This window comes from Pituophis catenifer, unplaced genomic scaffold (assembly GCF_029215685.1).
Source record: "Pituophis catenifer annectens isolate HBS135680 unplaced genomic scaffold, rPitCat1.0.hap2 SCAF_7, whole genome shotgun sequence".
Lineage (NCBI taxonomy): Eukaryota > Metazoa > Chordata > Lepidosauria > Squamata > Colubridae > Pituophis > Pituophis catenifer.
This window is the reverse complement of record NW_027256887.1, coordinates 13,240,799-13,253,094: the sequence shown is the minus strand read 5'-3', so window position 1 is coordinate 13,253,094 and position 12,296 is coordinate 13,240,799. Positions and strand designations below refer to the sequence as shown.

General features: G+C 42.1%; 1 protein-coding gene across 2 annotated transcripts in view; it reads left to right on the top strand.

Moving 5' to 3' along the window:
- TSPO (translocator protein) overlaps positions 1-12,296 on the top strand; it is a 21,008-nt gene extending 8,712 nt beyond the window's left edge. For both annotated transcript variants that reach the window (XM_070947678.1, XM_070947677.1), the window contains exons 2-4: positions 3,402-3,594; positions 7,057-7,195; positions 12,072-12,296. In XM_070947678.1, coding sequence (XP_070803779.1) covers positions 3,410-3,594; positions 7,057-7,195; positions 12,072-12,242 — 495 coding nt within the window. In that variant the 5' untranslated portion in view covers positions 3,402-3,409 and the 3' untranslated portion in view covers positions 12,243-12,296. The remainder of the gene's footprint in view (positions 1-3,401; positions 3,595-7,056; positions 7,196-12,071) is intronic.

Here is a 12,296-nt window from a genome sequence, read left to right as displayed (position 1 = left end):
CGTCATATTACCCCTACCAAGCCATGCCCATAAAATAAGCCACGCCCACAGAACCGGTAGTAAAAAAAATTAGAACCCACTCCTACACTCACCTGAGTGGAGCCATGAGTTCCTGCTATGCTCATATGACTGAGGCTATGTGCGCACTCACGTAGCCCAGTTGTGAATAGACTGCGGCCCGGTAGTGGGCCACGGCCCACAGGTTCGGGACAGGACCGTTGCTGTACACAACTTGTGAAGTAAAATGAATCCGTGCCTGGTTTGGTTGGGCCAAAGATGCAATTTGTATAATTTTACAAATTTGAGCTATTGGTCTAATGTAGGAGGAGAATACAATAATTTCTTTAAAAAGCCATTTTAAATAAATGCAACTATGTAAATATTTTGTAATAATGTAAATGTAAAAGATGTAAATAAATTAAATGCAATTAGATTATTAGAAAGCTTTATTTCTTATATATATTTATACACACATAAATATGAGAAGATAAAAAAAAGGAAAAATGAGACTTTTTCTCTGCTAGTTGTTGCCAGCTGTAAAGGGTGGTACTCATCTCTATTTCAAGGCCATTGAGCCAGTGCTGTCTGAAGAAGTTTCCACAGTGATGTAGCCAGCATGACATCACAGAAAGCTGTTACCTTCGTATCGAAATGGTACCTATTTTTCTACTCACATTTGCATGCTTTCGAACTGCTAGGTTGGCAGGAACCAGGGCGAGGACAGGAGCTCACCCCATCATGTGGTGCTTTGGTCTCGAACCTGGGCTGCCAGCTTTCAAACCAACATCTTAACCTCTGTGTCACTGCGCCACTGTGGTGCCTGGTGGCGCAGTGGACTAAACTACTGTTAAAGTAGTATTTAGCTGCCAGCTGCCTGCAATTACTGCGAGTCCAATTCTCACCAGACTCAAGGTTGATTCAGCCTTCCATCCTTCCGAGGTAGGTAAAATGAGGACCCGGTTTGTGGGGGCAATAAGCTGACTTTGTATAAAACAGAACACCGCTTAGGGGGAGCCAAAAGCCCTACTAAGCAGGTATATACAAGAGTATGAAGGCTATTGCTTAAAAGCATTGTAAGCCGCCCTGAGTCTCCGGAGAAGGGCGGCATATAAATCAAACTAATAATAATAATAATATCTTACCAGCTTTCTAATAAGACCATAACATAAAGGATTTGTGCTGGTGCTGAATAACCATCTACTCAAACCCATGCTCCAGAAAAGGATAAAGCTACAATGCATCTTGGTTCTTCTGCTCAATCCTAATTGAGAATTACATCTCTTCATCTCATTCAGCCATTGGCAGATAGGCCATTAAACAGTTTTCACTTCATATGTTGTTGTTGTTGTTGTTGTTGTTGTTAGTTGCGAAGTCGTGTCAGACCCATCGCAACCCGGTGGACAACGTTCCTCCAGGCATTCCTGTCTACCATCCTCTGGAGTCCATTTAAGCTCACGCCTACTGCTTCAGTGACTCCATCCAGCCACTTCATTCTGTCATCCCCTTCTTCTTTTGCCCTCAATCGTTCCCAGCATTAGGCTCTTCTCCAGTGAGTCCTTCCTTCTCATTAGGTGGCCAAAGATTTGAGTTTCCTCTTCAGGATCTGGCCTTCTAAAGAGCAGTCAGGGTTGATCTCCTCTAGAACTGACCGGTTGGATCGCCTTGCAGTCCAAGGGACTCGCAAGAATCTTCTCCAGCACCATATAATTCAAAGACCTCAATTCTTTGACGCTCAGCCTTTCTTATGGTCCAACTTTCACATCCATACATTGCAACTGGGTAAACCATAGCCTTGACTATACACACTTTTGTTGGCAGGGTGATGTCTCTGCTTTTTAGAATGCTGTCTAGATTTGCCATAGCTTTCCTTCCCAGGAGCAAGCGTTTTTAATTTCTTGGCTGCACTCCCCATCTCCAGTGATCTCACTTCATCTAGCTAATAATTAATACAACCCTTCATTAATCCAAATTAGGATTCAGAAGGGTCCCTGCCTTGGAACTACTGGGAACATTTACAATATGAATAGCATAGTAATGGAAAAACTGTCTGTCGCTTGTGGTTTGCAAAATATGTGCCATGTATATATTCATACCCATAGAAGATGCTAATTATATATGTAACAAATGCAAACTAATATCAAGAGACTAAGAGCAACTAGGTATGAATGCCACAGAGATGAGAGCACAGGTAGTGTTTTCATTTGTACACCCAACAAAAAGTAGGCAATTAATGAGGGAACACAGAGCTTTTGAAGTAAACCACTGGCTTAGGAGTTGATGCCATCTAGATAATTTTGGATTCCTACAATACCTGCCTGGGGGTCTTCCGGCATTCTGGGAAGAATGTTTTTGGAAATCAACTGGCTCAGCTTATCCCAAGGGCTTCAAAGTACAACTGGAGTGGGAAGGAGATCAATTTTTTGGACCTAATCCGAAACACTAACCTCATGGCAATCAGCTAAGTGGTAAGAAAGAAGGGGAAGTCAAGATACAAAATAGATGCAGAAAGCAAATACAGGGTCAGTCAAAAGGGAGTCGGTTGCCTATAAACTAATGCTCAGAGTATGCAGAAGAAACAGTGAACTTGAATCCTACTACACAAAGGCAAGTGATTGCTATCACAGAAACTTGGTAGGATAAAACCCTGAGTGGCATAGGAGGCTAATGCCTCCTAAGGCAGCATTTAACATCCAGCTGCCTGCAATTACTGCGAGTTCAATTCTCACCAGGCTCAAGGTCGACTCAGCCTTCCATCCTTTCTAAGGTGGGTAAATTGAGGACCCAGATTGTGGGGGCAATAAGCTGACTTTGTATAAATATACAAAAGTATGAAGGCTATTGCTTAACGCATTGTAAGCCGTCCTGAATCTCCGGAGAAGGGCGGCATATAAATCAAATAAAAAAAAAAAACATGCCTGGAATTTACAGTACACCTAGAAGGATTTAAAATGTTCAAAAGAAACATACCTAACAAGAGGAGGTGGAGTTGCATTATATATAAGCGATAACTACACCACTACAGAAATGCAAAAAAAAAAAAAAAAAAAAAGGTATAAGGGTGAAAACCTTATGGAATACAATCAGGTTAATGGAAAAGGAAAAGGAAGGACATTGCTATCGGTGAAAACCACAAACTACCCAACCAACCAAAGGAAATATAAAAACATCACGTGCTGGCCATGCCCATGCCAGGTTTAGCAAAGGGGGGGGAAGTTGCAATACATCAAGTGACGCTGCCGTGATGACGCGACTTTGACACCCCTGCTCTAGCCCAGGGTTGAGGCAATGCTGTTTTTGTTAAAACAGATTCTCTTGTAATGTGCTATTTTCCTGGCTTTTTTTGAAATGGTACATTTTGCAAAATCAACTTTCATTCCGTTTTCTATGTGCTTTCATTTCAGGAGCCATAATGGAAGTGGTTTCATCCTGGATCCCAGCTATTGGCTTCACAGTCTTGCCTAATATAGGGGGCTTTTTGACAGCCTCAATAGTCAGGAGGGAAATGAAGTGGTACCGATCCTTGAAACTGCCACCCTGGCGTCCACCAAACTGGCTGTTTGGACCTGTGTGGGGAATTTTATATACATCAATGGGGTAAGCATTTTCTTTGTATGGTTAATTACAGGCCAATCTGTCTGTTATGGCGAATCTCTAAAAAGTCTGCCCATGTGGTTAACTGACATCAGCCCAGGGAGTAAAAGTAGCCAGCTTTTAACTGAAATTGAGGTCAGTTGAAGCTGTTGCTGTTCATTTAATTACTCAATTAAACAAATTTGTAGGTCAGCCTAGTCGTCACTCTAATCTAGGAGACTCACCAAGAGCTAAATTAACACTCAAAGAGAAAACAAGTAATTACAAGCGACAATACGAAATTCTCACATTGGGGAAGTGTGGCATCCTGAATAGTTTGGAGTCAGATGATGGTCAACAAATTTTCCTCCCATGTTTTCTTGCCCAGATGCTTAGGAGACCCAAATGACACGTTGTTTGGGTCACAGCAGTGGTGGGTTGCCCCCGGTTCGCACCAGTTCTAAAGAACCGGTAGTAAAATCGGTGGGAGGCCCCGCCCACCAACCAGGGGTGGGTTCTACTTACCTTTACTACCGGTTTGTAATGGGGCCGCGCATGTGCAGAAGCGTTTTCATGATGTCAGGGTCAGTGGGCAGGGGCCTTCCGCCAGTTTTACTACCAGTTCTATAGAACCGGTGCGAACCGGGGGCAACCCACCACTGCCACCGACCCCGACGTCATCAAAACGCTTCTGCGCATGCACAAAAGAGTGCGCGCATGGCCCTGCTGCAAACCGGTACTAAAGATAAGTAGAACCCACCCCTGGGTCACAGGGTGCCTCATCCCAAGAAGGACTCACTTTGAACTTCTTTTCAGTGCCAGGCATTTTTGGTTTTAGTTCCCCTTAAAACCTTTTGCATCATTATTGCTTTCTGTTGCCTCTTTATTCCGATTTTAATTTTCAAATTTTAAGGACTGCTACTATGTTTTGTTTCATTTTTTCCCCACTTTATTTTTGGGTAAGCCCTATCACAGGTCCTTCCTTTAACTCAGATGCAAATTATTTCCTTACTTTATTTCCTTACTCTTTGAGATAAACTCAGGAGGATTGAAGAATGGAAGTACAGTGTATGAGGGGTGGACTTCAAAAATTTTAGTAAGGGGTTCTCTGCCTGGTTGCTGGGTAGGTGTGGCCTAGTCGGCCTCCTCCACCATGGCAGGGGGAGGTGTTTTTGCCTTCCCTGGGCTCTGGAGGCTTTCTTTGAGCCTCCAGGAGGGCGACAATGGCCTCCCCAGGCTCTGAAGGCCAGAAACAGGTCCATTTCCGGCCTTTCCAAACTTCCCGTAGGCCTATTTTTCACCCTCCCTGAGCCTCCATGCGTGCCCTGCACTTACCTGCATCCAAAATGGGCCGTGTGGAGACTCCTGGGAGGGGCAGGGTGGGCGGTGCGGGGCAATCCAGGAATGGGATTTGGCGGTTCTCCGAACTGCACAGAATCTTAGCTAGAGGTTCTCCCGAACCCTTGCAAACCCCCAGATGCCCATCCCTGGTTACAACCCAACTCTTACTGATTTAATGGATATATCCAAGCTGCTTGCTTGGATGTTTTGTGGCAGTCTAGTCTAAAGTACTATAGCAGGGATTTCCTGCTATAGTAATCTCCCATTCAAGTATTAACCAAGAACCCCTGAATGCTAGGAGTTTCAAGAAGGGTTTTTTTTTTTTTTTGTCAATCCTAAAAAATTTAGGGTTTCAAATTGGAACGGAGGAAAGATTTCTTCATTTCTTAAAATGATTGCTTCTGTCTTAGAATGCATCTTCCAGCACCATCTGAAGTGGGGGGGGGGGAATCTGAAATAGTGTCATCTAAAAGAGAATTAATTTCATTCTTTTTTAGATAGGATATCTCCCTTTACTGTACTTGTAGAAGATTATTTCCATGTCAACATCTAATAAAGGATTAAATACATGCATCAAGGCCACATTTTAGGGGACATCCTTCCCAGTTCAAAATGCTCTTTCTATTTTTCAGTTTCTATATTTAGCCGAAATCGTAGATTTTTTATTTATTTTTTTGCTTTAATTTATATGCCGCCCTTCTCCGGAGACTCAGGGCGGCTTACAATGCGTTAAGCAATAGCCTTCATATTTTTGTATATTTATACAAAGTCAGCTTATTGCCCCCACAATCTGGGTCCTCATTTTTCCTACCTTTGAAAGGATGGAAGGCTGAGTCAACCTTGAGCCTGGTGAGATTTGAACTTGCAGTAATTGCAAGCAGCAGATGTTAATAACACTGCTTTAGTCCACTTAACCAATGCACTTCTCACCCTACTCAAGTTAAACCCTGGCTCAGCTGACAGCTGACAGCATCTAGCTGACTTACAGTATATTCATTTCGAATATACGTCAAAGAGATATTTTCATTTTTTGTCTACAACTCATTAGAAAAATACTGGTACCATATTTCTTCGCCACAATCACAATCTCCAAACTCAATTCTGCTTCCGCCAACCTAGCAGTTCGAAAGCACGCAAAAAGTGCAAGTAGAAAAATAGAGACCACCTTTGGTGGGAAAGTAACAGCGTTCCGTGCGCCTTTGGCGTTTAGTCATGCTGGCCACATGACCACGGAGACGTCTTCGGACAGCGCTGGCTCTTCGGCTTTGAAACGGAGATGAGCACCGCCCCCTAGAGTCGGGAACGACTAGCACATATGTACGAGGGGAACCTTTACCTTTTTTTTTAAAGACTCACAAGATGTGATGCATAATTAAATATAAGATCTAAATGGATGAATATTCACATATTAAGCTTTTCTTTGCCCTCACTGAGTAAATTGTTTGCATTTGGGGGTCAAGAGTGACTTTCAGTCTTATGGCTTACTTTCCCCCCACCCTGAATGTTCCTGCCCTCCAGGTATGATGCAATCTTCGGTTTAAGATTGAAGAAGGTAAGGTTTTCGTCCAAGTTAAACCCTGGCTCAGCTGACAGCATCTAGTTGACTTAGACTGATCTCAACAATCTTAAGAAGGGCTAGTCTCATATAATATTAGATGGAAAACTACTAAGATAGACTGGGAGGTTGTGGGAAATGAGTTTCATATGGCTGTCTGGACAGGTTTCTGCAAGGACCAGTTGAATTTGATTTGAGGGTGCCTTTGATCTTAGCTGATCTTGAAAAAATAATCATGGTGGGGCTTAATTAGTGGTTAACTGCAAAATCAAAGAAATTCCGGGGCTTAGATTCCATAGAGAGCCCCAGGAAAGCGCCATGTCCCTGATTAGCTTGGTTATTATGCAAATTGCAAGATTACTGTATACGCAGGAACAGAATTGAGTTTGAAGATTGTGATTGTGGAGAGGAAATACGATAACAGTATTTTTCTAATGAGTTGTAGACAAAAAAATGAAAATCTCTCTTTGACATATATTCCAAATGATTTCAGTATTGTAAATGCACAGATTTAAACTGCAAGTTTGTTGTTGGTCTTAAAAAATCCCCATGTCTGGTTTATTTTCTGACTGTATCTTCCATCCTTATAGATATGGATCTTACTTAGTATGGAGGGACTTGGGAGGTTTCAATGAAAAGTCCTTTGTTCCTCTGGGACTGTACGTGGGGCAATTAGCCTTAAACTGGTCATGGACTCCTACCTTCTTTGGACAACACAAAATAGGACTGGTAAGTTATGTAAATATATGCACACTGTACTTCTCATTTGACTCAGGAGCCTTGAGTTCTGCGGAGGGGGGTGTTCAGGACAAATACAACATACAGCAATTTATGTGTGCCACAATAACTACTATTTATTGCAGAGCTTGGGAAAACCGAGTTTCCTTTTTTAATTCATTCATTCATTCATTCATTCATTCATTCATTCATTCATTCATTCATTTATTCAATCATTCATTCATTCATTCATTTATTCAATCATTCATTCATTCATTCATTCATTCATGCATTCATTTATTTATAAATAGATAGATAGATAAATAAATAGAGGGCCTCCTCAGGGCCTCCTCAGGGTGCCGTCGGCCAGACAATGTCGGCTGGCGATCCCCAGGGGGAGAGCCTTCTCTGTGGCGGCACCTGCCCTCTGGAACGACCTACCCCCAGATATACGCACGATACCAGACCTCCGGACTGTTCGTCGGGCGCTGAAAACACATCTGTTTCATCTAGCCGGGCTGGCCTGACCCCATCCTTGCGGTTTTAAATTTGTAATTGGTTTTAACTGGGTTATTTTAAATTGATGGCCAAAACTATTTAACATTTTTAAATTGCTTTTAAATTTTATATGTTGTGTTTTTACCGTGGCTGTTCACCACCCTGAGTCCTGTTGGAGAAGGGCGGTATACAAATTAAATAAATAAATAAATAAATAAATAAATAAACAAACCTACCTACCTACCTACCTACCTACCTACCTACCTACCTTCTGGACCGTCACTCAATTTTTTTCAAATGCTACTAATAATGCCAAATATGTTCTGTATATTAAGGAATGGTTATGGCAGTGATGGCGAACCTTTTCGGCACCGAGTGCCCAAACTGGAATGCGCATGCATGCCGGAGCCCCGGAAACTCGAAGACCAGCTGGCCGGTGCATATGTGCACACCGGCCACCTGGTTTTTGGATTTCTGGCGCACGCATGTGCACTGGCCAGCTGGTCTTCGGGTTTTTGGGGGTCTGGCACATGCGAAGATCAGCTGGCCAGTGTGCACGCAGACCACAAACCAAAATAGCAGCTGGCCACGGCACATGTGCCCGCAGAGAGGACTGTGAGTGCCACCTCTGGCACATGTGCCATAGGTTCGTCATCACGGGGTTATGGAAAACCCGACTTTTAAAATACGTTGTCTTGCCTACCATAGTCATGCCTAAACAATCTTTAGGCTTTCCAAAAGTTACAGTCAGCCAACCAGATAGATTCCACATTCATGCAATATGCAGGTAGGATTTTTTTAAAAAAAAAAATGTCTTGTCCTGTTTTTCTTAGGGAAAAAAACAATAGAACATTTGAACTAGGGTATTTGCTCAAAAAGTGTGCAATAAATGGTCATGGGCTACTTCGATAAATTAACCCAAGGGACAACCTTGGAAGGTTAAGGTTAAGGTTAAGGTTTATTAAATTTGTATACCGCCCTTTTCCCGAAGGACTCAGGGCGGTGAACAGCCAAAATTAAAATACATACAGTACAAAAATTAAAATAAATTAAAACAGGTTGCTAGCTATAGTATAGCTTTTAGGATTTAGGATCATAAAGGGAACCAGTAAAGGAAAATATTTGTAGCTCAGGGTTGAATCGAGGGCAGTGGTGGGATTCAGCCGGTTCGCACCACTTTGGGAGAACCGGTTGTTAATTTTCGGAGCAGTTTGGTGAACGGATTGTTGGAAGAAATCATTAGAGCAAAGAACCGGTTATTAAATTATATGAATCCCACCACTGATCGAGGGATCCTTGGTGCTGAGTTTGGTTGCAGATTTTTCATTACCCAAACTAGGTAACATCATCAGTGCTAGTCCTGATAATGTTACCTGATTTGAGTAATGAAACGTCCGCAAGAAAACCACCAAGATCAGAGAGCACCAAGGATCCCTCACAAGGGGGAGTCTGACAACTGTGGGGAAATGCTATTAGTCAGGTACTTAAAGGAACCTCCATATTCAGAGTTCCTATTTACATAAAGTAACGAGATATTTTGGTTCAAAATATCAACCATTTGACTGGTAGAAATACAATGTTGAGTACCTTGTTTTGGGGAAGGGAGGAGGCTTGAAGGTGTTCTTTCCATCTTCAGGATGACCCCAGCCCTCTGGATGTCAGTCTTCTGATAGAAGTGACAATGGTTGCATTGGTAACAACCTTCTGGATGCCACTTAAAACTACTATTATTCCAGTAGGCATTTGTTTGTTGTATGTTATCATTGTTGACCAATAAGAATCACAAAGGGACGCGGTGGCTCAGTGGCTAAGATGCTGAGCTTGTCGATTGAAAGGTCAGACGTTCAGCGGTTTGAATCCCAAACAATGTAGGCTGGTGATCCCCAGGGGGAGAGCCTTCTCTGTGGGGGCACCTACCCTCTGGAATCAGCTGCCCCCAGAGATAAGGAGAATCCAAGACCTCAGTGCCTTCCGCCATGCCCTTAAAACCCACTTTTTCCAGCAAGCCGGGCTGGCTTAGGAAGAAATTTTTTAAGTTTTTAAATGTTTAATTGGTTTGTGGTTTTTTAAATTTTGGGCCAAATTTATATAGATTTTAATTGTTTTTAATATTTGTATTTCATGTTTTTAATTCTGGCTGTGCACCGCCCTGAGTCCTCAGGGAGAAGGGCGGTATATAAATTGAAAATAAATAAATAAAAAAATAAATAGTGCCGCATAATGGGGTGAGCTCCCGTTACTACCACAGCTACCACAGCAGCTGAGACACCATGTTGGGACTGCTGTTGAAGAGAAGCAGCTGGGCATTCAGTACAGATTTTGAACCAGCTACACAAATCCTGCAAAGTCCTACAAAAAGCTACAGATCAACCAAGCCTGACATCAATACCTGGGAACATCTTAGAAAAGATAATCAAGCAACAAATCTGCAAACATCTAGAAGCAAATAAAATTATAATCAGAAGCCAACATGGCTTCATTGAAAACAGATTGTGCCAAACAAATCTTATTTCATTCTTTGACCCAGTGAATCAGAGAACTAGTGGATCAGAAAAATGCTGTGGACATAGTATACTTAGATTTCAGTAAGGCATTTGACCAGGGCCGGATTTAGATGAAAAGAGGCCCTAGGCTATTCCACTTATGAGGCCCTTTCACCTCCCATTTTTAAGTTTTTATGTTTGTTTATTAGTCATATGCGTAGAATTTCTCATTTACGGTTCAGTGTTTTAGTGTTCACTGTTTTTAGAATAGTGTAATTTTAATTTTGCTAACAATTTGAATGTAGGCCCCTCTTGATCTTGAGGCCCTAGGCTGAAGCCTAGTTAGCCTATACGAAAATCCGGCCCTGCATTTGACAAAGAAGACCACAATCTACTTCTTGGAAAGCTAGAAAAATGTGGGATAGACAGCATCCAGATGGATTTGTAACTAGCTGACAAACCGTCCTCAATGTGTAGTTCTTGATCTAAATCCACATGGATGCGGGTGGGCAGTGGGGTACTCCAGGGTTCCGTGTTAGGTTTAGTACTCTTCAATATCTTCATAAATGATTTAGATGAAGGAATAGAAGGGGAACTTATTCAATCTGCAGATGACACTAAGCTAGTAGAAATAGCAAACACCTCAGAAGATAGGCTCAAGATCCAGAAGGATCTCGACAGACTTGAACACTGGATCTTAACTAACAAAATGAAATTCAGTGTGCATATAAGGAAGTTTTTGTTGGATGCTTATCCTACGGTTGGGTAGGTAATATATAGAAAACTATGTTCTGTAACTTTAACTGCTACAAAGATGACTAATTGGCTGTGCTAAGCAGACATAAAAGAAGGCAGGAAGTTCATTCTCTTCTGCTCCTGCTATTGAAGGTTGAACTGCTGAAAGGAACTGTGTCTGTGTTACTGAAGAGAACTGGAATTGTAAGCAAACTATGTTTTTGTGTTGAACCGTGATTATTTGAAGAAGTGTTATCTTTGTTTTGAGAAGCCAAGTTTGTTTTACCACAAGTAAAGGCTGTTTATTTTTCTTTAAACGTTCAGAGTCAGTGAGTATCTGTGTGTTTTGCTAAGCAACGTATCTATTCGCTGTCTGGTCCGTTGCACCACTTTGCAGAGGGCAGTTTTACCTTCAACACTTTTTACACTTAGGCAAGAAAAAAAAAATTGTACAGGTACAAACTGGGTGAAACCTGGCTCAATAGTAGTAACTGTGAGAGAGGGATCTTGGGAGTTCTAGTGGACAATCACTTAACTATGAGCCAACAGTGTGCGACAGCAGCCAAAAAAGCCAATGCAATCCTAGACTGCATCAAAAGAGGGAATAGTATCAAGAGTACATGAAGTATCAATTTACAAAGTCTTAGTAAAACCATACTTGGAACACTGCATCGAGATTTGGTAACCACAATATAAAAAAGATGTTGAGACACTGGAAGAGTGCAGAGAAGAGCAAGGATGACTGTTCAATTCTTTGGTTGCTTCCAGATGGTTGCTTTCAATTTTACACCCTCTTGCCTCATTTTACACCCTCTTGCCTCATTGACACATCTTTTGTGGGTCTCTAGGAGCTCAAAGCAGCATAGCCAACACTGCCTCTTCCATTCTTTCCCACAATCATTCTGGGATTGAGTTGAGAGAGAATGAGTGAGTGACCAAAGTCCCCAAGTAGCCTCTCTGGGACGAGCCCAAATCCCTCCCTATCATCTCCCACTGGCCTTTACTTGAATTGGCCGCTGTCTCAGCTCCCCTTGTCCCAACTATGTCCATCCATTGGGGAAGCCCGTAGTGATCAGGGTAATGCCACCTGCTAGGAGAGAATGGTGACAAGACAAATGTAGCACTGTTCTTTCTTACTTTTAATTCACTACATCTTTATTTTTCTGTTTCAGGCGCTGGTCATTCTATTTCTTACTACAGGAACAGCAACAGCTACAACAGTGGCTTGGTGTCATGTGAACAAAGCTGCAGCATGTTTGATGTATCCATACATAGCTTGGATAGCGTTTGCCTCTCTGCTCAATTACCGCATCTGGAGGGATAATCGTGATAAGAAAAACTAGGGAAAGTTTGTTATTTTTTAAAAAGGAGCACAATTAAAGTTCCACCATCATTAA